Source organism: Anomaloglossus baeobatrachus, chromosome 7, assembly GCF_048569485.1.
Source record: "Anomaloglossus baeobatrachus isolate aAnoBae1 chromosome 7, aAnoBae1.hap1, whole genome shotgun sequence".
Taxonomy (NCBI): Eukaryota; Metazoa; Chordata; class Amphibia; order Anura; family Aromobatidae; genus Anomaloglossus; species Anomaloglossus baeobatrachus.
The window spans coordinates 24,912,795-24,940,291 of NC_134359.1; the positions used below are offsets into that span (position 1 = coordinate 24,912,795).

Here is a 27,497-nt window from a genome sequence, read left to right on the forward strand (position 1 = left end):
CTTGTGTGGCCTACTCTTCTTTCTGTGCCGGATCCCATCATCCACTCTCTGGGGCCCGGCCCTACTTGCGGAGGGCTTACCATGCAGGCTGCCATCACCATCAGCCCCTATGGTAAAAGACTGTGTAGAGGCGGTTCCATCACCATAACTGCAACCCGCAAGTGGCATCACGATATAAACTCTTTAATCACCCCTGTATATAATCATTTTAAAAAGCAACCCCCAAGGTCACGGAATCGGGCATCGGCCGTTACACAACCGTGACACAGCATTCCCCTACATATACGGCCCGGGACCGAGTACCCCATAGCCTTGGGGCATCACTCTCATACGCGTCCTCCCATTACCAGACCCCGGCTTTCCTGACTACTCCTCCGTCCATACTACCCGTAAGTCGTGGCTAGCATCACAGTATGCTAATTACTACTAACTGGTCATAAATATGGTTCCTCTTTCATAAATAGTTGTTCTTCTCTGCCTAATCCTGGTTTTTCCACCGTCCCTCCAGCTGGACATCATATGCCAGTGTCGCGGGCGGAGGAGGGGACGCTGCGCTCTCCCACTGCTTGGGTCCGGCTGCCGCTGCTGCTGCGGCTGATGCTGCTTGGTGGTGGCTCGAGCGGTGGGCCGGATCCCGGGGACTCGAGCGGCGCTCCTCGCCTGTGAGTGAAAAGGGGATTGATTGTGGGGATGTTAGATATTGTCCGTGACGCCACCCACGGTTGTGGTGATATTGGTGACACCACCGCTGCCCTAGACGGGGATCCCGGGAGCGGTGACAGGGAGCAGCTTTGATGGTAGTTCTCCCCTTCGTGGGTAGGGGGTTGGTTGTCCCGGGGCCCGGTGAGGGGGGTAGGTAGGGATGATGACAGGCGGGTTGCGGGGCCTGGTGAGGTGCAGGGTCGCAGGGGCAGCGCTGTGCCGCATGGCACGGTGGTACTCACTCAGCCAATGATGAGGACACAGTTCTCGGTAAAACACACGGCTGGATGGACGGGTCCCACAGACGGCTGCGGTGTTGTTTCTCCCTGCAGGTTGGTGGTGACTGCCTTTCCCTGCACCTATGCACTTTAGACGGTTCCAATGGGTCCCCACCAGTAACCCGCTCCCCGGCTTGGATATGGGCCGGAGGAGCCCCTTTTGCTGCAGGCGCTGGCCCTGGGAAACGGTTGCCTTGGCGGTGGCGGTGTCTCCCTCACATGGTTGGACTGTTGCCTTCTGTCGGGACTTGGCTGCTGGGGAACCCAGGAGGTCCCCTTCGCTAACGAATTCGGCAAATTCACGGCGACTCCTAGCCTTGCCGGGGTCCGTAAGCCCCTGCCAATGGTGCTGGCTTCTCCTTGTGTACCGGTCCGGTACCGCCGGGCCACCGCCCGTCCACGGTCCTTACGGTAAACTCCGATAGGCCACTCCTGCAGACGGTCACCACCATCTGCCAACCTTGCTGCTCCGTCCGGGCCACACACCCGGACTAACTTCAGACTGCTCACTTGCCACTTTGCTTCCTTCCACTTTCACCTCTAAACTCTCTCTGTTTTCCCTCCTCCAGGACTGTGAACTCCTCGGTGGGTGGAGACCAACCGCCTGGCCCACCCCCTGGTGTGGACATCAGCCCCTGGAGGAAGGCAACAAGGGTTTTGTGTTCTGACTTTGATGTGCCTGCTGGGAGTGTGGGGTGTGTGGGTGTTGTTCTCTGTGGCCCCTGGCTTGTCCAGGGCGCCACACCAGATCCGGTGACAGCGCATGCACAGTGCACAGCCGGAGCCCGGGTCTATAAATGCCTTTTTACTGCACGTGCCGGATACTGATGTATCAGGCAAAGGGACGTAAAGTAAATAAGGAAGCATGGATGTTCAGGAGAGAAGAATCACCTCTCCAAAGGCCAAGTTCACATGTCCAGTAATCATCCATTAGAACAGATCCAGCGGCGATCCGTTCTGCAGATACAACTTTTTTGTCCGTTTTTAAAAAAAAATATTTTTTCAGGATCTGTTTTTTTAACATTGTCATCAATGGAAAACAGATCCGTTACCTGATTGCTATTTATTCTCCATTTGAAAATAATCTCGTAAGTAAAAAAATTTGAACCTTTACAAATGAAATAAGATCGCTAAATAGCAATCAGTTAATTTATCAGTTTTCCATAGAATCCCATGTTAAAAAAAACAGATCCTGCAAAAAGCAATTTTTTTAAAAACGGACAAAAAAGTTGTCTTTGTAGAACTTTTGTGGTAATGGGTCTGTTCTAATGGATGATTACTGGACATGTGAACTTGCCCTAACCCTAAAGTGGCAATTAGCACTTGGGATGTTCCATATTCAAACTTTTTTTTTCTAAAGTAAAAAAAATAAAGCACACAATTTGTATGAGGCCATTTGGAAACAATATTTCCTGCACTATAATCTTGTAACACAAAAAAAATTTTTTTTTTTTTTAGATATTTTGCATATCAGAATGGCCATTCTCATACCTGCCCAGTAGCCACGTCACAGCAACCTCATTTTACTGGGTCCTAATCTACATTACTACCTCTTTCATGGTTTAAAAACCACATATATTTGGGAAAAGAGAGATCCACTATTAAAGGAAAAAAACACCTATGGATAATGGGGGAGGAGAGCCTGGAAGCACAGTCAGTCAAATGGACATAATCCACACATTATATGTAGGTTTCTGTGACGTGGCTACTGGGCAGGTATGAGAATGGCCCTTCTGATATGCAAAACACCTTAAAAAATATTAAGAATTTTTTTTTGCCTTTTTGTTTTTTTAGTTGCAAGCTTTTGCACTATAAACTTGTAGTGGAAGTTTATTAGGGTAAATATCTTGACGGATTCCATTTAATGCAATTATCTATAGCAAACTGCAAGAATTACCCAAAACACATGACCACAAGGCGCAGGGTGATTCGGACACCCGCACAAAAATTACTGCTGCCGATGGCTCCTTGACTTGCCAAAACTGAAAACAAAAAAAAATCTAACTGAACTGCACTGATGAAAATAAGCAGAGGTCTGACAAGCAAGCTTAGATTCACCAAACTTGTACAGTGCCTTGCGAAAGTAATTCAGCCCCTTTGAATTTTTCAACCTTTTCCCACATTTCGGGCTTCAAACATAAAGATAAAAATGTTAATATTCTGGTGAAGAATCAACAACAAGTGGACACAATTGTGAAGGTGAATGAAATGTATTGCTTATTTTAAACTTTTATAAAAAATAATAAACTGATAATTGGGGCGTGCAATAGTATTCATCCCCTGAAAGTTAATACTTTGTAGCGCCACCTTTTGCTGCGATTACAGCACAAGTCGCTTGGGGTATGTGTCTATCAGTTTTGCACATCGAGAGGTTGGAATTCTCGCCAATTCTTCCTTTTTAAACAGCTGGAGCTGAGTGAGGTTGGATGGAGACGTTTGTGAACAGCAGTTTTCAGCTCTTTCCACAGATTCTCGATTGGGTTCAGGTCTCGACTGTGACTTGGCCATTCTAACACCTGGATACGGTTATTTGTGAACCATTCCATTGTAGATTTTGCTTTATGTTTGGGATCATTGTCTTGTTGGAAGACAAATCTCCGTCCCAATCTCAGGTCTTCTGCAGACTCCAACAGGTTTTCTTGAAGAATGGTCCTGTATTTGGCTCCATCCATCTTCCCATCAATTTTAACCATCTTCCCTGTCCCTGCTGAAGAAAAGCAGGCCCAAACCATGATGCTGCCACCACCATGTTTGACAGTGGGGATGGTGTGTTCAGGGCGATGAGCTGTGTTGCTTTTACGCCAAACATATCGTTTGTCATTGTGGCCAAATAATTTGATTTTGGTTTCATCTGAGCAGAGCACCTTCCTCCACATGTTTGGTGTCTCCAGGTGGCTTGTGGCAACCTTATACAACACTTTTTATGGATATCTTTGAGAAATGGCTTTCTTCTTGCCACTCTTCCATTGATTTGTGCAGTGTACGACTGATTGTTGTCCTATGGACAGACTCTCCCACCTCAGCTATAGATCTCTGCAGTTCATCCAGAGTGATCATGGACCTCTTGGCTGCATCTCTGATCAGTCTTCTCCTTGTGTGAGATGATAGTCTGGATGGACGGCCGGGTCTTGGTAGATTTGCAGTGGTATGATACTCCTTCCATTTCAATATGATCGCTTGCACAGTGCTTCTTGGGATGTTTAAAGTTGTGGAAATCTTTTTGTAACCAAATCCGGCTTTAAACTTCTCCACAACAGTATCACGGACCTGCCTGTTGTGTTCCTTGGTCTTCATGATGCTCTCTGTGCTTTACACAGAACACTGAGACTATCACAGAGCAGGTGCATTATACGGAGACTTCATTACACACAGGGGCTTATATTTATCATCATCAGTCATTTAGGACAACATTGGATCATTCAGAGATCCTCAGTGAACTTCTGGAGGGAGTTTGGTGCGCTGAAAGTAAAGGAGATGAATACTATTGCACGCCACAATTTTCAGTTTATTATTTTTTACAAAAGTTTAAAATAAGCAATAAATTTCGTTCAACTTCACAATTGTGTCCCACTTGTTGTTGATTCTTCACCAGAACATTAACATTTTTATCTTTATGTTTGAAGCCTGAAATGTGGGAAAAAGTTGAAAAATTCAAAAGGAGCTGAATACTTTTGCAAGGCACTGTATAGTCACTAGGTCGTCTTCACAGCAACAGGGAATTAAGGATGAAAACTTAAGAAGGTCATTCCCATGTTTTTGGGTAAGTGTGAGAATGACCTGGGTAACCCGATCATTCTCATCCACTCATCCACTATGTGGAACCGGTACTGACCGAGTTGCACCGACCGCGATGTACATATGTAACAAGCTGGAATGAGAGGCGGCCGTGTCTACAGCATCTGGCGGCTCCAGCTCTACACACCGCCTAGTGAGGCTGGAGGATGGCGGCGTGCCAAGGCTTTAGGGGCCATTGATGATCCTCTTATTTCTGCATTTTCCACAGTGATTGGTAATGGTTTGGTAATGACTCGAATTCAAGAGAATAATCAACAGACACATTGCGATTGCCGGAGTTTGGCCGTAAAATGAAGCATTTGTGCAATTGGCAACAATTATCAATGTTTCTGATTGAAGCCCGTGATATTTTATAAACTTTCTGCAATCATTAAAACCTTGGACATTGAGGGAGGCCAAAACCGTTTTTATCGTTTTTTAGTCACTTCTTATTTTTCCATTTGCTCTATGTCAAAATCAAGATTTGTTACACAGGATTCAGAAACACTAAGCGTGAGCCCGATGGATACTAATCCCAAACATCGCTCATATTTTCAGAGCTTGAAAGTTGAAGGTAGAAAGAAGTCCAACCTATGGCGACCAGATCAACCGTCTCTGCCCAAAATTGCCGCCAATTATTGCATTCATACCCCTGTCTCCATTCTCAGCAGGTGAGGGGCGGCTCACAGACCCCGGGTTACCAGTCCCCTGCAATAAACATTAACTCCTAAATCACTAGTTGCTTATCTCTGTGAACAGAACAGAGGGATTTTTTTTTTAATGTTTGCTGCCTAAGTTTCCGACCACCTCTGCGGTATGTCAGAGGAGGCCGGTCTCCTGGGCAATGACTGCAGCGCTTGCAAGCACTATTCTGAATCCGGCCAGCTTCAGTTCTCCTATCGCCTCTGAATCTGCAACATTGGCACATGCTCACTTTGGACTAGTGACTCCATCATGCGCTGGTCTGAACTGTCAATCTTCAGGAACGCACTTCTCCCTGTGGCAAGCAGGAGGTCAGGAGGCAGGGAAGCGGTGCGCTCCTGAAGAAGCATCTCGAGAAAATCCCTTTAATGGTTTAGGGAATATTTGGTTAAGATTTTATTATTGAGGCACGGTCAGGAAAATGTAGTTTACATACAAACACCTTTAGGGGGGCTTTGCACATTGCGACATCGCTACTGCGATCTCATCAAGGTCAAATCAAAAGTGACGCACATCCAGCGCCGGTAACGACGTCGCAACGTGTAAAGCCTAGAAGCACCGATAAACGATCGCAATGCGGAAGGAAGGAGGTGGGCGGGATGTTTACGTCCCGCTCATCTCCGCACCTCCACTTCTATTGGCCACCTGCCGTGTGATGTCGCTGTGACGCTGCACGACCTGCCCCCTTAGGAAGGAGGCGGGTCGCCGGCCAGAGCGACGTCGCAGGGCAGGTAAGTGCATGTGCAGCTGCCGTAGTGATAATGTTCGCTACGGCAGCTATCACAAGATATTGCATCTGCGACGGGGGCGGGGACTATCACGCTCGGCATCGCAGAATCGGCTTGCGATGTCGCAGCGTGCAAAGTACCCCTTAGGCTATGTTGAGTTTTTGGTTGCAAGTTCTGCACCATTTCTGCATCTCTTCGCAGGAAAAACATGTTTTTGTGTGTTTTTGCCTCATTTTTTGTGTCTTGCTGCATTTTTGACAAATTTTTTGTGCTTTTGCTGTGTTTTTGACATATTTTATGCATTTTTGCTGTGTTTTTATGCGTTTTGCTACATTTTGGCATTTTCTTATGTGTTTTGCTGTATTTTTGGCATTTTTTTTATGCGTTTTGCTGCATTTTTGACACATTATCTGTTTTTGCCATTTTTTATGTGTTTTTGCTGCATTTTTGCAAATGTTTTTGCATTTGTTTTTCAATTGAATTCAATGGGTCAAAAATGCTGCAAGAACACTGAAAGAATTGACACACTGCAGATTATTTTCTGCACCAAATCTGCAAATAGAAAATACTCAACCTGTGCAGGAAACGTCAGGATTCTCATTGACTTTGCTGGCATAAGGATGTGCTTGGAGTTTTGTGACAAAACTGCACTAAAAATAAATGAGTCAAACTACACCATGTGCACACAACCTTAAAACGCACCAATCATCCTATATAACCTAAAGCCAGTGCTATACTGGCATTATCAGGCTGATTCTATACATACCATTAGTGGTCAGCTTGGATGTATAGGTTTTGAAACACATGAAAGTAAAGTTTTTAAAATGAGCAGCTTTTGCGTGACCGCAGATGCCGATCAGCCGATAGCTGGGGGGGTATTCATAGTGATTTCTTCCCCCTGCCTGTCTGTCCTCCCCTTATCTGTTAGTAAAACAATTCTATAATAGAATTAGCATAAATAAGTGGCTAGAAGGTCCTGTGCTGATGTCATACCCATGTGACCAGAAAGGGCGGGGCCTCAGCCAACATAGCTGATACCAGGAAGCAATATTATTTTTCTGTTGGCTGAGGCCCTGCCCCTTATGGTCACATGGGTATGACATCAGTACAGATCCTTCTAGTAAAACAATTCTGTAATAGAATTAGCATGAATAATAGATAGGGGGAGGATGGACAGGCAGGGGGCGGGAATCATTATGAAAACCCACCCCAGCTATCAGCTGATCGGCAGCTGCTGTCATTCAAAAAGCTGCTCATTTTACAAACTTTACTTGTTTGTGATTCAAAATCTATAGGTTGACAACTAAAGGTATGTATAGAATCAGCCTGATATATAGTATAGCACTGGCTTTAGGTTATATAGGAAAATCCTGGTGATTGGTGTGCTTTAAGTAAGAAGTTTCTACTCCAGCACCCTTTGTGTCTTACTATAATAATAATAATAATAATAATAATAATAATAATAATATTTATTCATTTATATAGCACTATTAATTCCATAGTGCTTTACATACATTGACATTATCATATAATTTCTATCACCTATTGTGAAGCATGCAGATACTAAGTATTGGTGTGCAGAGATTTAAGAAAAAAAGTGTCAAAAGTGTTTTTTGAAACTTTTTAAAAAGTAATGTTGCAAAAACAATAACATTTTGTAATAAACTTTTTGAAATAAAAGTCAGAAAACAGTAAACAAATTATGGTTTGGGTATGTAGTAGTAATAAAAAAAAAAATAAAAAAAAATAAATAAATACAAAATCACTTTTGTTCTCCATTTTGCCCATGATAAAAAGGTAAAAAAAAAAATGAAAATTATTTTTTTCTTACAAGAATAGTAAAATGACCCCTAAAAGCAACGAAATCTTGGTACTAAACTTTTGGATTTTTGGCGTGAATATGTTGTGGGCGCCTATGTTGCACGCCCGTCCGGTGCCCGATTTAGCGGTGGAGAGCTTTTCTGTCCTTGACTTAGCAGATTCCGGCTCCGAACATCGCCCCCCAGAGACCCATGATCCCAGCCATTCATCCCGACCTCTAGATTGCTCATTGTATTCTTTTATGACGCCGCCATTACCTGCATAAAAGCCCCATAACCACGTAATGTTTACACTTACACATCCACACCGCCCGGAACTAATTCTGCAAATTCACCGGGTGATGATAGGCGATTACGGTATTAATACATTCATGCTGGTAATAGGACTTCACTGCCGCGGCTGCTTCTCCAGTCATATTTATCGATTTTATGTTTTCAATTACATCGGTTTTTACAGCACATAACTAGGAGCGTGATTTATCGGAGGATCCTAAAAGGAGCAAACGACATTGCAGGTGACTAATAAAATCAGCACCTTTGGTGTGGTGTGAATCCGGCGTCCAGATCAGCACATTTCTTATTCCTGCCTCGTGCACTTTTATTTCAACCTTTTTTTTCTTTCTAAGATATGAGGATGATAAATCTGGTAAATTTACTTTGTTACAAATTTTGCATCGGGGTCCCGGAGCTTCACCTCTGGGCTTAGGTTCTGACGAAGCATCTACCAACCAGTAGGGAGTTGTTGGCGTTTTGTAAGGTGGCAGTGAGACTTTAAATGTCCTCCATGCGGCTGCTTTCTTGTACGTTTTTCTTCTAAAGCCACAACTGATTTAACAGCTACACTGCTTAGTACTGAAATATAACGTCCTCCATGCTGCTGCTTTCTTGTATGTATCTCATCTAAAGCCAGAGACGAGTTCACAGCTACACTGCTTAGTACTGAAATATAACGTCCTCCATGCTGCTGATGTTTTGTATGTATCTCATCTAAAGCCAGAGACGAGTTCACAGCTACACTGCTCAGTACTGCTATACACTGTGTGCAGAATTATTAGGCAAATAAGTATTTTGATCACGATACTTTTTATACATGTCGTCCTACTCCAAGCTGTATAGTCTGAGAGCCAACTACAAATGAAGTAAATCAGGTGATGTGCCTCTCTGTAATGAGGAGGGGTGCGGTGTAATGACATCAACACCCTATATAAGGTGTGCTTAATTATTAGGCAACTTCCTTTCCATTGGCAAAATGGGTCAGAAGAGAGATGTGACGGGCTCTGAAAAGTCCATATTGTGCGATGTCTTGCAGAGGGATGCAGCAGTCTTGAAATTGCCAAACATTTGAAGCGTGATCACCGAACAATCAAGCGTTTAATGGCAAATAGCCAACAGGGTCGCAAGAAGCGTGTTGGGCAAAAAAGGCGCAAAATAACTGCCCATGAATTGAGGAAAATCAAGCGTGAAGCTGCCAAGATGCCATTTGCCTCCAGTTTGGCCATATTTCAGAGCTGCAACATTACTGGAGTATCAAAAAGCACAAGATGTGCCATACTCAGGGACATGGCCAAGGTAAGGAAGGCTGAAAACCACCACCTCTGAACAAGAAACATAAGATAAAACCTCAAGACTGGGCCAAGAAATATCTCAAGACTGATTTTTCACAGGTTTTATGGACTGATGAAATGAGAGTGTCTCTTGATGGGCAGATGGATGGACCAGAGGCTGGATCAGTAAAGGGCAGAGAGCTCCACTCCGACTCAGATGCCAGCAAGGTGGAGGTGGGGTACTGGTATGGGCTGGGATCATCAAAGGTGAACTTGTGGGACCTTTTCAGGTTGAGGATGGAGTGAAACTCAACTCCCAGACCTACTGCCAGTTTCTGGAAGACAACTTCTTCAAGCAGTGGTACAGGAAGAAGTCGGTATCGTTCAAGAAAACCATGATTTTCATGCAGGACAATGCTCCATCACATGCATCCAACTACTCCACAGCGTGGCTGGCCAGTAAAGGGCTAAAAGATGAAAAAATAATGACATGGCCCCTTTGTTCACCTGATCTGAACCCCATAGAGAACCTGTGGTCCCACATAAAATGTGAGATTTACAGGGAGGGAAAACAGTACACCTCAGGGAACAGTGTCTGGAGGCTGTGGTGTCTGGAGGCTGTGGTGTCTGGAGGCTGTGGTGTCTGGAGGCTGTGGTGGCTGCTGCACGCAATGTTGATCGTAAATAGATCAAGCAATGACAGAATCTATGGATGGAGGCTGATGAGTGTCATCAGAAAGAAAGGGGGCTATATTGGGCACTATTTTTTGGGGTTTTGTTTTTGCATGTCAGAAATGTTTATTTCTAAATTTTGTGCAGTTATATTGGTTTACCTGGTGAAAATAAACAAGTGAGATGGGAATAGATTTGGTTTTTATTTGTTGCCTAATAATTCTGCACAGTAATAGTTACCTGCACAAACAGATCCTTCTAAGATCGCCAAATCTAAAAAAAAACCCCTCCAACTGCCAAAAATATTAAGCTTTGATATTTATGAGTCATTTGGGGTGATTGAGAACATAGTTGTTGATCAATAATAAAAAAATTCCTCTAAAATACAACGTGCCTAATAATTCTCCACACGGTGTATAATGTCCCCATGGTGATGCTTTCTTGTATGTTTTTCAACTAAAACCAGATAAGTACATCACATGTACACTGCTCAATAATGCTGTATAATGGCCTCCATGTTACTTCTTCTTTGCATGTTGTTCATCTAAAGCCAGAACTGATTACACAGCTACACTGCTCAGTACTGCTACATAATGTACTCCATGGTGCTGCTTTCTTGTATGTTTATCACCTAAGAACAAATGATGACATTCATAGCTACACTGATCATTACTGCTATAATATAGAATATACAATGGCCTCTACGGTGTTACTTTCGTGCATGTGTATGTTTTCCATCTAAAGCCAGAATTGGGTTCACAGCTACACTGGTCAGTACTGCTACATAATGTCCTCCATGCTGCTGCTTTCTTGTATGTTTTCCATCTAAAGTCAGAACTAAATTTCACAGCTACTGTGCTCGGTATTGCTGTATAATGTCCTCCATGCTGCTGCTTTATTGTATGTTTTTCATCCAAAGCTAGAACGGATTTCACAGCTACTCTGCTCAGTACTGCTTAATAATGGCCTCCATGCTGCTGTATAATGGCCTCCATGCTGCTGCTTTCTCTCATCTTTTTCATCTAAAGTCAGAATGAGTTCACAGCTACCTTGCTCAGTGATTCTGTATAATGGCCTCCATGTTGCTTTATAATGGCCTCCATTTTGCTGTATGATGGCCTCCAAGCTGCTGCTTTCTCTCATCTTTTTCATCTAAAGTCAGAATGAGTTCACAGCTACCTTGCTCAGTGATGCTGTATAATGGCCTCCATGCTGCTGTATAATGACCTCCATGCTGCTGTGTAATGGCCTCCATGCTGCTGTGTAATGGCCTCCATGCTGCTGTGTAATGGCCTCCATGCTGCTGTATAATGGCCTCCATGCTGCTGTATAATGGCCTCCATGCTGCTGCTTTCTCTCATCTTTTTCATCTAAAGTCAGAAGGAGTTCACAGCTACCCTGCTCAGTGGTGCTGTATAGTAACCTCCATGCTGCTGCTTTCTCAAATATTTTTCATCTAAAGCCAGAACTGGGTTCACAGCTGCACTGCTCAGTATTGCTGTACCCCTTTATGCCACGATGGAGTTGCCAAAAAGTAGAGCTCTCTCCTGGATGAATCTCTTACTAGGATATCCAGTGGAACATTCCATGTGTTCTTCCATCCTTATTTAATATTAATAAGATCTACTAGGTCCCCATAGACTTATTCATGCCCCAACCAACCCAGAAATCCTAGGCAGCCGCAATATGTCAATGTGCATAAGACCCAAATCCAATTATTAACTAATAATGAAAACAAATTTCAATATTTATCTTAAGGGCCAATGGCTTAAGCATGGATTATAGATCCAGCAGCCATCCTCGCCAGCTGTTCTCCGGAGCAGACCCTAGACTATCGCATCTTCCAATCTTCCGTGCATACCCTCCACTGGAAGGGTTAATGTCATAAATATAAAACTTACAGAAAACAGCTGCTATTGTCGACGTGTTGACATGATTTGAGAAATGGGAGGTTTCAGATGTACAAATATGCCATTTTTTTCCATACAACACTTGAGTTTTCGCACCATTTTTCTCTGCTAATTTGATATGAGGCTCTGCTGTTGCAAGCTTCACTCTTTTACCTTCTATAATAAGTATATACTATTGGATTCAATACTTTGTATTAATATTTTGCTCAGTCAGCACTCACATCTTCTAGTAGTGTATAGGTCACTTTCCCACACAAGATCAGAACACTTCTATTCTGCTGCTGCCATCGTCACATGATATCATTTGGTTACAGGTGCATTGCAACAATTTATAGTAAAAGTGTCCATATTCTTTAGAGACCTTGAAAATCAGGTCAGCAAAATCAACATACTCTTCTCCTGCTGGTGTCACGGCTCTTATTTTTGACCATATGGCGTCCAGGTAATCAGCCTTTACACACCTCATGACACTGCCACTGTCATACGTATTTGTACCTTCACCAATGCAAAAACACAGGTCACTGCCTCCCCCAAGATGCAACATCCTCTTCTCCCGCTGCTGTAATAGTTTCCAAAGTGTTCCAATCAGAACTTAAAGGGGATTTCTCATCATTGATCGGTGGAGATCAGCCTGCACACTTTTTTTTAGTTCTTCCCTAGACCATGTTAGTCCTGGGCAGAAAAATCCCAGTTACATAAAGGTTCTGGAAACCAGTTGCAAAATCTATAATAAACCTGCACTTACCATGCACATGTAATAGTATTTGTTTCTTTTTTTATAGAAAACAGGTGCAGAGGTAGCAGTTATTTGTAGGTCTTCTATTACGACAAGTTGTGATATCACTGGTCATACATAAACTGGACCTGACCAGCCCAATTCCACAAGAAAATACCAGGTCACTGCCTCCCGCAAGAGCAACACAATCCTCTCCTGCTGCTGTCATTTTTTTTTTAATCACCTATCACCCATGCACCATTCATGTCAATCATATCAGACACCCTCATGTTATAAGTCATACGCTTTATTCACACGCGGTGTTTTTGGTTGCTATTTTTTCTGCAGCTCAAACATGCATAAGGCTGTGTCCGCACTTTGCGTCGTCCTACTTGCAGTTCCAAACGCACTCTCTGGCAGTAATTGAATTTGCCCAAAGCTGCTTTTGAGCACAAAATAGCGCTAAAAACGCATGCGTATTTACCGCGTTTTAGCCTTGTTTTTAGCGCTTTTTCCATGCTTTTCCATTGTGTTTTGAACATAAAGACACTGCTAAATAAAGTTTAAACAGTCAAACAATATGAAAAAAAGAGAAAAAAAAGGACAACATAATTTATTAAAAAATAAAGAAAATAGTTATATTTCATATAATTCTAGCGGTTATATACTATTTAGCGGTAAAATAGCAATAAATTGATATTTTTCATTAATTTAAATTGTCGGACTGTGTGTGTGTAAAGGGACATAGCAAATCTTTATTTTGATGTCCAAAAAGCATGTGTTTAGTTAATCCAAAACGCATGTTTTCTGCACCTAAAAAGCAGGAATTTTGATGTTGGTTGGTTTTTGCTATTTCTCATTGACTTCAATGTTATCAAAACGCTGCAGAAATGGCAAAAACAATTGACATGCTGCTTCTTTGAACGCATGTTTTTTGCCACAAAATATGCAAATTAAACGCAGCGTTTTGAAACGCAAAGTGCGTACAGGAAATCTTCCTTTTTCCATAGACTATTATGGAAAAGCAAAACGCATGCCTTTTGGCATGAAAATGCTGCAGTTCAAAACGTTGCAGAAACGCAGGTGAAAACGCAAAGTGCGGATATAGCCTAAAAAGCTGGTTTGGGTGCATTATTGTGGCACTTTTGCAGTGTTTTTTTATCTACTTTTTTTTTTTTATATGGATTAGATGTGTTTTGTCTAAAGTGCACGTTTAATAAATTTGATACTATTCACCAAAAATGTTGCACCCTATGGGTGATTGCATTATGGAGAATTACTCTTTAGCTTCCTATGGGTGAAAAAATGCTGAAAGAATTGACATGTTGCAGATTTAAAAAATGCAGTCATGAAAAAACAAACAAACAAGCAAACAAACAAGCAAACAAACAAGCATGTGCATGAGATTTCTGAATTTCCATAGGTTTCACTGTTACTTTCCAATGCAATTTCTTTATTTGCATAAATATTGTAACAAAAAACAAACTGCTGCCAAAATGGTGTGTGAACATGGCCATCATGACACCTGCAAAAAAAAAACTACATGCCCATCATGACACCAACACTCACATCTCCAAGTTCTGTGGCACTTAAAGGGGTTATCCGGCTTCTTTGACTTTTTTTTTTTTATTACCCTATGGGGCTACATTGGGGCAGGTAAGTAGATAGAGAGCACTTACCTGCCCTGCTGTCAGCCCCTCTCCCCCGGCTCAGAGTGGTCATGTGACCGCTCCTGCCGCGATTTTGCTGCTTCCGGTCATTTCATGTCAACATGGGCAGGGCCATGTTGACATGCAAATCTGGAAACAGCATGTCGCCTCCCTGCTGGGCAGGTACAGTATGTGGAGTCACCGCCCCCTTCCCTGCACCCTCCCACACATTCCCCCGCACCCCGTACTCTGCCCACAACCTCCCCCTGCACTGCTGTGGAGTCCGTGACAAGGGAGGGGCCTGGCGGCGGCTGCCGTGGTGTCAGCGCCAGCACCGGGCCCCTGCTCAGGATCGCACATTCAAAATGTACCGGCATCTGGGATCTGTGATGCCGGTACACTTGAAAGTGCTGATGAGAAGCAGCGCAGCTTCTCATCACTGCCTGTGCAGTCTGTGTCTGACAGATCAGGACAGTGGTGATGTCACTACTGTGCTGATATGTCCAGACCAGACAGCGCGCGAACGTGCAGGAGCGGCGGGGACCGAGGACGGGTGAGTATGTATTCCCTACATGTGTTCCCTATGGGGGTAGGGGGTCGGTACAGAGCGCTGTGTGTGTATGTGCGCGTGTGCAGAGCCCGATGTGCGCGTGTGCGGTGCAGAGCCATATGTGCGCGTGTGCGGTGCAGAGCCATATGTGCGCGTGTGCGGTGCAGAGCCATATGTGCACGTGTGCGGTGCAGAGCCATGTGTGCGTGTGTGGTGCAGAGCCATATGTGCGTGTGCGGTGCAGAGCCATATGTGCGTGTGCGGTGCAGAGTCATATGCGCGTGTGCGGTGCAGAGCCATATGTGCGTGTGCGGTGCAGAGTCATATGTGCGTGTGCGGTGCAGAGTCATATGTGCGTGTGCGGTGCAGAGTCATATGTGCGTGTGCGGTGCAGAGCCATATGTGCGTGTGCGGTGCAGAGCCATATGTGCGTGTGCGGTGCAGAGTCATATGTGCGTGTGCGGTGCAGAGTCATATGTGCGTGTGCGGTGCAGAGTCATATGTGCGTGTGCACTGCAGAGTCATATGTGTGTGTGCGGTGCAGAGTCCGATGTGCGTGTGGGGTGCAGAGCCCGATGTGGGGCTGTTATTTGCAATGCTGTAGTGATACCAGGTCAGGTGCTGGGGCAGAATACTGACAGGGAATGTGTGTGCAGGGGGCGAGGCTGGACACTGGGGAGGGGCTGGACACTGAGGCCGGGCGGTGCCAGCTCTGACTGAGGCTTTGCACAGGAAGTGGTCAGTTTGCTGGAGCTGAATGTAAACAAGAGCTGCAGAGAATAAAGGGTGAATTCAAGAGGAACAAAAGTTAGAAAACAAAAAATAACAATGTAGGTGTGATTAATATGACAACACAGCACAGATTAGCTTAACAAAAATGTTTGAGTTTATGTCGGACAACCCCTTTAAAGGATACAACTTGTCTTTCCAACTTTGTTTACAAAACAGTAAAACTTTTTATAGTTCAATTAGTTCTTTTTCACTAAAATAATTAGGCTCTGTGCACACTGCATATGCTTTCCTTTTTTTTTGGTGCAGTTTGTTGCCCTAATCTGCATGTCTTTCCTTCTCCCAGCAAACTCTATGAAAATTCGGAAATGCTGTGCGCACGTTGCTTCTTTTTTCCTTGCAGTTTGAAGCATCAAGTAAATTCTTTGTGCGTTTTTGTAGTGCATTTTTTTTAGCCCTTCCACCCATTAAATACACAAAAAATGCATAAAAAAACAGACCAAAAAATTGCACACTTTTTTTAGTGTGTTTTTTTGGCCATATGGTGCAGTTTTTAGGTGCAGCAAATTTCTGCAGCATGTGCACATACCCTTAATCTTCACAATTTGCAGATTTAATTAAGGTACAAAAAGGAAAAAAAAAAAGAACAAAAAATAAAAGAAGGCAACATCTATCCATCACATAAATGATGAAAAAAGACATCTAGAACATGATGGGAGAATGAACAGTCATTAAAATGCTTCTATGTTACATTTTTTAATAAGTCTGTGCTGCATAGCGATGCAGTCAAATATATAGTGTGTCCACCCATATCCTGTCCACCGCCATTAACTTGAAAACGGTGGCAGCTATATTCATAGAAGTGGTGTCTAGGTATAGTAAAGTAGCCATGCGCTATGCAATGAAACCACCTATAGCGTCACCTGGTGGAAAACAACGGAGTTAGCATTTTTATCTTGAAAACAGAACGAGATAGTGAAAAAAAGTGAATTACAAAGTTGTAGAGCGTCATCAATTCAATACGAGTCGACACCTTGCATACAGAAATGCTATGATTAGAGCGTGTAACGCTCACAAGGCTGCAGACGTGAAGCGATACCTCATGGAGACCTTCCTACAAGTCATTGGCTATGGTGGCTGTGTGGCCTCCACGCTCACCGGACGTGAGCCCATTGGACTTCTTTCTGTGAGGTCACATCACACAGCAGGTGTATGCGACCCCTCCACCAACATTGCAGGACCTATGACGACGTATCACAGATGCTTGTGCAAACGTGTCACCTACCATATTGCACAACGTGCAGCAAGATACAGTATGCTGTGCAGAGGCCAGATGGGCATTGCAGCTGACGGGGGACACATTGAGCATCAGCGTTAAATGAGCGCCATATGCGTGACCAGCATTCAATGTTTGGGGGGTCATGGGTTTCATATGATAGCATTTCTGTATGCAAGGTGTTGATTCGTATTGAATTGATCATACCCTGCAACTTTGTAATTCACTTTTTTCTCTATCTCGTTCCGTTTTCGAGCTAAAAATGCTAACTCCGTTGTTTTCCACCAGGTGGCGCTATAGGTGGTTTCATTGTGTAGTGCATGGCTACTTTACTATACCTAGACACCACTTCTATGCCTATAGCTGCCGCTGTTCTCAAGTTAATGGCGGTGGACAGGATATGGGTGGACACACTGTATAGCAGGATAAACTTCCTGAGACCAGATGTGTCTGGTGTCTTTATAGAAATTTACTTAACGATTTAAATTTCTCAGAACACAAATTCTATACAATATTGTAACACCCCACCGGATTGTAAAGTGCTGCGGAATATGTTGGCGCTATATAAATAAACTTTATTATTATTATTATTATTATTATTATTATTATTATGATAGCAAATCCAGAACAGGCCGCAATTCACATCACAACCACTGGGTGGCCACCTAGAGACACAAATAGCATGAACATCTCCCGACAGAGTATCACAAAATCTTTCTTTTTTTTTTTAGCAGAGTTTTTTTTTTATCTCAAGCAACACAACTCGGAGTATGCCAAGCCATTAGGAAACATTAGTAAGGACATGTCTGTAGCCACATGGACAAAAATGGTTGCCATCAGCTCTGAAAACAGAGGGAACTGCAAGAATTATAATAAACAGCTTACAATATATAAAGCAGAGTGACACATTATGTATTTATGGTTACTGTGGTCTACAGTGAATTAATTTGGGAATAAAGCGCCTACAGGAGCCAATTTATTAAATATTCTGGATTATGATACAATAATATGGACAAGATTATATGCAGGGTTTTTTTCTATACCTGAAATGTATGTATTTTTGGCTGAAAATAATTTTTGCAACTGGGTTTCATTAAATATTATGCACAATTTGCTTTCTATATGATCCACACTGCGCTGTCTATTGCTGGCTACACGACGAGTTAACGGATAATCCATCAGTGAGCTCGATCCGATGGGTTTATGACTTTTATCCTTCTGAGCTCCTTTTAGCTGATTTATGACTATATTAAAATTGATCTGTCTGAGCCACAAATAGTCACAATAAAAATAAACACATTGAAGGTGTCCATATCTTTTACTTTTGTGAGTTTTAAAATAATAATTTTATTCATTTATATAGCGCTGTTAATTCCACAGCGCTTTACATACATTGGTAATACTGTCCCCATTGGGGCTCACAATCTAAAGTCCCTATCTGTATGTCTTTGGAGTGTGGGAGGAAACCGGAGTACCCGGAGGAAACCCACGCAAACACGGGGAGAACATACAAACTCCTTGCAGATGTTGTCCTTGGTGGGAATTGAACCCAGGACCCCAGCGCTGCAAGTCTGCAGTGCTAACCACTGAGCCACCACAAGACTGCAATGCTAACCACTGAGCCACCACAAGACTGCAGTGCTAACCACTGAGCCACCACAAGACTGCAATGCTAACCACTGAGCCACCACAAGGCTGCAGTGCTAACCACTGAGCCACCACAAGGCTGCAGTGCTAACCACTGAGCCACCACAAGACTGCAGTGCTAACCACTGAGCCACCACAAGACTGCAGTGCTAACCACTGAGCCACCACAAGGCTGCAGTGCTAACCACTGAGCCACCACAAGGCTGCAGTGCTAACCACTGAGCCGCCACAAGACTGCAGTGCTAACCACTGAGCCGCCACAAGACTGCAGTGCTAACCACTGAGCAACAGATCAGTTTCTCCGTTTGCTACTTAATAACTGTTCTCTGTCTTCTGTTTCTAGTTTTGCGATATTGTCAATCATTTCATGTTCTGTACAAGTGCTGGATTATGAGATTTGCCATTTAACTGGATTCTCTTGGTTTTATAAGCTTTGACTTGTAGGGTTGTCCACTTTGGGGGGGGGGGGGGGGACATGATTTGTTGTTTTTTTTTATTTTTTTAACTTACATGCAAAAAAAAAAGCTATTTTGCGATAGATTTTCATGCAAACGTTTGCACTGTTTGCATTCTGTGGCCTCGATCTATTGCAGACTGCTTAATGAGTTAACTTAGAATCTGTCAGTGAGCTCTTTTTTACTTGTGAATTTATATAAAGTTTATCTTTCATCTTAGCTGATTTATAACTACAGACCACAGCAAAGTTGAATCAAAGAGTCTGTATAAGCAAAATGGGGCAAAATGTTTCAAGAAAATCCAATAGCCAAAATGATTCTTATCCCCAAATACATGCATAAAGGAAAAAGTAGGTCGGCAACCTCTTTAAAGGGAATCTGTCACCAGATTTTTGCTCCCACATCTGAGAGCAGCGTAATGTAGAGACAGAGACCCTGATTCCAGTGATGTGTCACTTACTGAGCTGTTTGCTGTCATTTTGATAAAATCAATGTTTTCTCTGCTGCAGATCCAGCAGTTATACAGAGCTCATGAATATGCTGGACTACCTGCAGCATGCCAAGTAGTCCTGTAATGATAATCTACTGCTGATTAAACTGTGATGTTATCAAAACTACACTAAGCAGCTCAGTAAGTGACACATTGCTGTAATCAGGGTCTCTGCCCCTACATTATGCAGCTCTCTGATTAGGTGGCAAAACCTAGTGACAGATTACCTTTAAGTCAATCCTGCTGTGATAGCATTTACCTAGCATCGGCTATCTGCAAAATGAGTTAAATGAGTTAATGAGTTAAGTTAATTAGTTAACTGAGGATCTATCAGTGAGCTCCCTCCAATTGTGTCCTTTTCTTAGCACCGTCAGCTAATTTATAACCACAGACCACATCAAAGTTGAGTTTAGCACCATTTACTTAGCATCTGTATGTTGCTGACTGCAGAATGAGTTAACTGAGAATCTATCAGTGAGCTCCACTAGATTGGAGCATTTGAAACTCTTTTTCTTAGCACCGACAGCCAATTCGGCGACATCAAAAGTGAGCGTGCCGGAAAACAAAGAACTTGTACAAGCCAAACCAATGGAAATTTTTAATAATTCTCAATTGCAAAAATGATTTTTAGCCCCAAATAAATGCATTTAGTGGAAAAAAAAGTGGACAACCCCTTTAAATCAATAAGTAAAATTTGAACATGGCATTAAACATTTGTTAATCCGGTATCAATGAGATATTCCGGATTATCAGATGATGAAAGGTAAAACCATCAGCATTCTGACGTTACCATCCATTCTGCTTTAGAAACGTGCTAATTCTTTTTATAGAGTTGCCTCCCTCTTAATCTTGTGAATTATTATATTACAGCCCCAGTGCCGGATTATCGGATGCCAGATTATAGGAATTGCGCGGTTTTTATGTTTTTTTTTGTACAATGGCTTTCTTCCACCTCACTTCCCGCTTTATGGATATGAAATCCTGTAAAGTATAATCCTGCTATGTGACACATACACCGCCGCTAAGTCTTTTTTTTCCATCCCCCAAAGCGTCGGAGAACATGTGCACCTCAGTGTTCTGTTCATCAAGCCGCAAAGAAAAGCCCCTCCAGTGAAATGTGGAGAAGGTAAACAGGACGCCATTGTCCGCCAATCTGGCGATTTTGAAAGAACGGTTTCTCTTATCACCGGACTGCAGTTCTCTAATTCATTGCTTTGCTAAAGTGGCTGAGCCCCCCACTCCCCCTCCCCGCAGCGTCACACGGCGAGCACAATCCGCAGGCGGATTAATATTTGACACACGCGTCCTCAGAAACTAATCAATCAACTCATGTAGTCGGATGAGAAATCGCCTCTTAAGGAGGGTGTTTAATCTCTTCAAGGTTCCGTTCATTTATTTATTACATTTCTTCCTTTTTTTTTTTCTTTTTTACACATCGGTTAGGTAAGTGTGGAGATGGCGGAATTAAGATGCAAGACGGCGGGGGACCTGCAGAAAGTTCTACAATGTGTGGTGACAGAGATAGTCACTCCCCGCACAAATGCAAATGATCCGCGATCAGCCAAACTCTGCGCCTCACCCGATTCACACCCACCGAGGTGTAACAAGAAGGGGCTTAGAAGACGGGGGGCAGAGGAGACAGGGGGCTCAGGAGACAGGGGCAGAGGAGACAGGGTCAGAGGAGACAGGGTCAGAGGAGACAGAGGGCTCAGGAGAAAGGGGGCTCAGGAGACAGGGGGCTCAGGAGACAGGGTCAGAGGAGACAGGGTCAGAGGAGACAGAGGGCTCAGGAGACAGGGGGCTCAGGAGACAGGGGGCTCAGGAGACAGGGGGCTCAGGAGACAAGGTCTGAGGAGACGGGGGCTCGGGAGACAAGGTCTGAGGAGGGTTTAGGAGGGAAAGTTTGGGGGAATCTATCTCTACGAGCCAGGTGAGACAGATATTAGATAATGGATAAATAGATCAATAGGTAGATGTTAGGAGAAAGAAAGAAAAGCAAAAGGAAAGAGAGGGATAGAAAGAAAGGGGGAGGGATATGAAAAGAGAGAAAGCAAGATAAAGAGAAAGAGAAAAGGAATGAGAGATATGCAAAGAAAGAAAGGAAGAGAGAAAAGGAGTAAGAGATATGGAAAGAGAAAGAAAGAAAGGGAAAGCAAGAGATAAAGAGCCAGAGAGAGAAAGAGAGAAAAGGAATGAAAGAGACAAAGAGAAAAGGAGTGAGGGATATGCCAAGAGAGAAAGAAAGAGAAAGAAAGAAAGGGATAGCAAGAGAGAAAGAGCGAGAGACATAAAGAGAGAAAAGGAAAGAAAGAGAAAAGGAGTGAGGGATATGCCAAGAGAGAAAGAAAGAGAGCGAGAGAGAGCGAGAGCGAGAGCTAGAGAGAGAGAAAGAGAGAAAGAGATAAAGAAAGAAAGAAAGAAAGAAAGAAAAAGAGAGAGAAAGAGAAAAGGAGGGAGGGATATGCCAAGAGAGAAAGAAAGAGAGCGAGAGAGAGAGTGAGAGACAGAAAGAGAGAGAGAAAGAAAGAAAGAAAGAAAGAAAGAAAGAAAAAAAGAAAGAAAAAGAGAGAGAAAGAGAAAAGGAGTGAGGGATATGCAAAGAGAGAAAGAAAGAGAGCGAGAGATAGAGTGAGAGACAGAAAGAGAGAGAGAGAGAGAAAGAGAGAAAGGGAAAGAAAGAAAGAAAGAAAGAAAGAAAGAAAGAAAGAAAGAAAGAAAAAGAGAGAGAAAGAGAAAAGGAGTGAGGGATATGCAAAGAGAGAAGAAGAGAAAGAAAAAGTGAGAAAGAAAGAAAAAGAGAAAGAAAGAAAGAAAGAGAAAAGGAGTTAGAGCTATGGAAAGAGAGAAAGGGAGATAGAAAAGGAGCAAATGATGTTGAATGAGAGAACGGGAAGACGAAAAAGAGAGAGAAAAAAAAGAGAGAGAAAAAAAGAAGAGAGGGATAGAGAGAAAGAAAAACAGAAAAGGAGCAAGAGATGGAAAGAGACAAAAAGAGAAAAAGAGTAAAATAGAGAAAGTGAGCGAGATAAAGAGAAAAGAAGTGACAGCTATGGAAAGAGAGAAGGGTAGAGCGAAAGAGATGGAGGGAGAAAAAAGAGAGAAAAGGAGAGAGGAGAGAAAAACATAAAGAGAGAAAAGGAGTGAAAGATATGAAAAAAGAAAGAAAGAGAAAGGGAGAGAGAGAGAAGGGGAGCAACAGATATGGAATGAGAGAAAGAGAAAAAAAAGAGTAACTGATAGGGAAAGAAAAAAAAACAGACATAGAAAGAGAGAGAAATGGAGATAGAGAAAGAGTGAAAGGAAGAGAGAAAAGGAGCGAGAGATGTGCAAAAAGAAAACGAGAATAAGAAAGTGAAAGAGAAAAAAAAGTGAGAAAAAAAGAAAGAGAAAGAGAAAAGGAGAGAGTTATGGAAAGAAAACGAGAAAGAAAGAGCAAAATAAAAAAAGGAGTGAGAGAGAAAGACAGAGAAAGAAAGAAGAGAAAGAGAAAAATCAGAAAGAGAGAAAGGAAAGAAAGAAAAGAAAAGATAAGGAAAGAAAGAAAAGAAAAGAAAAGAAAGAAAGAAAAGAAAGAAAACAAAGAAAGAAAGATCCTGACAATGCTTTACAATACACACAGATCATTGCGAGGCTGGGATATACAGTAATGACACATGCACTTTTTAGCTTCCACACTTGGATCCCCCTCATCTTAGGCCGTGATGATCAAGGTTGGGGTCAGCAGAACCACAAGGGGGGGCTACAGCCATAAAACAGGGCCCAAATCTGGCTGCTCCTATTACACCAGTGTAACTAGAAAGGTTGTTGATAAATTGTTAGTAGTCGGTTATTATGGGGGCGACTTCTTGTATCTTTGTGTGTAATGTTGATGGGATTGTGCAGTTTTGGAGGTTCCATGTTTCTTTCTACATTTTGTCTTCTATAGAGGACAGTGATCTGTGCGGTGTGAGCGGCTCTGGAGTTCACCGCTCCCTCCTCCCTGCACCATCGCCATCGTGTACGGTGGCCTGAAAATGGGCCAAGGATGAGATTTGCTTGTTTGCGTTTTGAACCAGGGTTCATTGCAGAAGAGAGCATATTATGTAAAATAAATAATAAATAATAATAATAATCAGTAACATCAGTATAGACGGAAGTAGCTGAGCAGAATTTGTCATTAACCCTTTGCACCTTCTTTGGTTATGAAGATGAATATCTCAATTGTTGACCCATGTAGTAACACCCATAAAATATTACTATACTGCAGAGCCAAATAACCACCTCAGCTCTGCTGCGCATGGTGACGCTATTGATGTAATGACCCCTCGAATACACACAGACCTAATGCCAAGCCGGTAAACTACAGTAATGACACAACCACATTTTAGCATCTGCACTTGGACCCCCTGGAGCTTAAGTCATGAGATCAAAAGTTTATGTCAGCAGAACCGCATGGGCGGTGCGAGGGCTGGGCAGGGGCGGGGCCACAGCCATAATACAGGTGCTCAGAGGTGGTCGCCCATATTACACCAGTGTGAACGCAATCCAGATATCCTGGGTACATGGATTGTCACCACAAACCTGATCATGGTCAGCTCCCATAATAATAGGGGAGAGAGTGACGAAGGTCCGGATATTATTACTGTAGGGAATTTCCTAATAAATATTAATTCAGGTTTCAAACATGAGGTAACAGAAGAGGTCAATAGTAAAAAAAAGGCAAAGAGTACAAATAATAATAATGATGATAATACTACAATAAATAAAAATACTACAAATAAAAAATAGTGAAATTATACATTTACTATATACATTCTATATACTGAACATGCTCATTATGATCATTTATTCCAGTTTTGGAACTGTACATTATATATCATTCTTATTTTTGTAATTTTATGTATTTCAGTTCTATATTTCTATTATTTGTGACACTATATAGAAAACATATCATCTATGTAACGCTTTTCCCCCCAAAAACAAACAAACTTGTAGTTTCTGTAACATCAATCAAAACCAGAAAAAAAACAAAAACAAATCAACCACTGCTCAAACAGTAACATAATACAGAGCGGCGGCGCCAGGTAAAACGACAAACCCCAGACAGGTAATAACAAACACTCACTGCCAACATGGCGAGAGGCTACAATGTGTGGAACAGGTGGAAAAAAGACAAAACTCACTCCGACATGAAATATTCATCAGGATAGAAAGTTACTGCACAGATCAGATGTCCTGGATATAGCGAGACGTCATGTAATAAGCACAGATGTAGCAGAGCTGAATGTGCTGTGTATTAGGGTTGAGCACAGAAATGAGACAATGTCTTGGTTTCCCAGTATCTATCTATCCCGCTATCTATCCATCTACCTATCTATCCCTCTATCTATCTATCCTTCCTTCTATCTATCTATCTATCCCTCTAGCTATCTATCCCGCTATCAAATCAAATCAAATCAAATCAAATAAGCTTTATTGGCAGGACCAATCTATCTATCCATCTATCTATCTATCTATCTATTCCTCTCTCTCTCTATCTCTCTATCTATCCATCCATCCATCCATCCATCCCTCTATCTATCCATCTATCTATCTATCCCTCCCTCTATCTATCTATCCATCTATTTATCTATCTATCCCTCTATCTCTCTATCCATCCATCTATCCATCCCTCTATCTATCCCTCTATCTATCTATCTATCTATCTACCTACTATCTTCTATCTATCTATCCCTCTATCTATCTATCTATCCCTCTATCCCTCCATCTATCTATCCCTCCATCTATCTATCTATCTATCTATCTATCTATCTACTATCTATCTATCCACAATAAGTTAAAGCCGCTTCGGTCTCTCTCAGATTTGGGTGCAGGACTCCGGGTCAGGAACCAGAAGAAGGTACAAAATATAAATTCACAGGGAAAAGGTTCCGGGTTCTGTCAGTGCAAAATCTGACTTTTAATGGCCCTTAGATGTAGTAATATTTCATGATTTATATGAAGCAATAGGAACCTTTCTCCAGCCAACACTACCTTTTATTCTGTGGATATCTATCTATCTATCCCGCTATCTATCTATCTATCTATCATCTATCTATCCCTCTATCTATCTATCTATCTATCCCTCTATCTATCTATCTATCTATCTATCCCTCTATCTATCCCTCTATCTATCTATCTATCCCTCTATCTATCTATCTATCTATCTATCCCTCTATCTATCTATCTATCTATCCCTCTATCTATCTATCTATCTATCTATCTATCCCTCTATCTATCTATCTATCTATCCCTCTATCTATCTATCTATCTATCCCTCTATCTATCTATCTATCTATCCCTCTATCTATCTATCTATCTATCTATCCCTCTATCTATCGCTCTATCTATCATCTATCTATCCCTCTATTTATCCATCAATCCTTCTATCTATCTCTATCCTCTATAACGATCCCTCCATCTTACGTCTATGCCTCCTTCCATCCATCTATCTATCCCTCTCTATCTATCCTTCTCTCCATCTATCCTTATCTGTAACTATCCCTCTGTCTCATGTCTATCCCTCCTTCCATTCATCTATCTATCCCTCCTTCCATTCATCTATCTATCCCTCTATCTATCTATCCCTCCTTCTATTCATCTATCTATCTTTCTATCTATTATCTATCTATCGCTACTTATCCATCCATCTATCCTTCTCTCTATCTATCCTCTAACTATCCCTCCTTCCATCCATCTCTCTATCCTCTATATCTATCATTCTCTTTACCTATTCCTCCATCTCAGGTCTATCCCTCCTTCCATCCATCTCTCTATAAATCTATGCTTTCCATGGAATTTTCTATATATCTATTATTTCCTAGGCCATATAATTCTCATTAGTAAAGACTACTTGGACTTACCAGATGAAGAAGACACTTGACCAGAAGAATGGAGAGGAGATGTAGTCCCATCTTGGAGCTTCAGGAGTGGAGGAGATTATTTCATGAGCTTGGTGTCTTCAGATCTCACCCAAAGTCACATTGAATAGGCTGGAAATGATGTCTCAGGGTCCTAAGTGCAAAAAAGCAACAATATCTTATATGTAAAGGAGAACTCTGCATGCAGATGTAGCAGATGCAGATGTAGCAGATGTAGCAGAGCGGAGATTGTCTCAGGATCACAGATCAGCGGAGAGCACTGGTTACAGCAGCTGATGCTCCGAATGACAACGTCAGCTCTGCTACATGTGTAACAAGAGGTTTGTGGGGTCCTAATGCAGAAAGGGTCCGTACCGTTATCTCAGAGTGTGAGCCCCGGACGGTTCCTGCCTCTTCCCAGCTCCCATACAGACCCTGCAGACATCGTGCTCCTCCGAGGACTCGAGAGGTGGAAGTTTGCCCCCAGGAGACAATATCGGAGCTATGAGGGTCTCTGCATTGTGAGGAGGGCTGCGGGGGTCTTATCCAGACTGAGCGCTGCCCGGGCTGCTGTCACTGCCGGCATCGTCCCGTGTGTGCGGGGGGCAGCGGGGCCGGCTCAGCATACACCGGGGTGGGCACTCCCCGAGCTGTCACTGGCAGCCGGCGCCACCAATGGCACTGCACCCAGCTCACTAGGCACAGCCCGCACTCTCTGTTATCAGCCTGCACTCTCTGTTATCTGCCCGCACTGGAGCCGGCACATCACCTGGGCTGGGCAGCTCCACCGCCGGCGCTGGGATTGGACAACACGAACCAAAATATTCATCCATAGATTCCTCCTCCTTAAAAAGGAAAAAAAGTCAAATGTAACAATGCTGCAGCTTATACAGAATAATAAGAAAAAGGGAAATAAAGAAAACTGCATAATAAGAAATATAGGAATAACTGCAATATCCAGCCAGACTTTCCTCATCT

General features: G+C 42.8%; 1 protein-coding gene across 1 annotated transcript in view; it reads right to left on the reverse strand.

Annotated features, from left to right (window-relative positions):
- The window catches only part of NXPH2 (neurexophilin 2), a 132,976-nt gene extending 105,732 nt beyond the window's left edge, over positions 1 to 27,244 (reverse strand). The window contains exons 1-2 of the mRNA XM_075318805.1: positions 26,895 to 27,244; positions 26,523 to 26,673 (exon numbers count right to left, since the gene is read on the reverse strand). Of these exons, the coding sequence (XP_075174920.1) occupies positions 26,523 to 26,573 (51 nt within the window). The 5' untranslated portion in view covers positions 26,574 to 26,673; positions 26,895 to 27,244. The remainder of the gene's footprint in view (positions 1 to 26,522; positions 26,674 to 26,894) is intronic.
- Between the last annotated feature and the right edge of the window lie 253 nt (positions 27,245 to 27,497).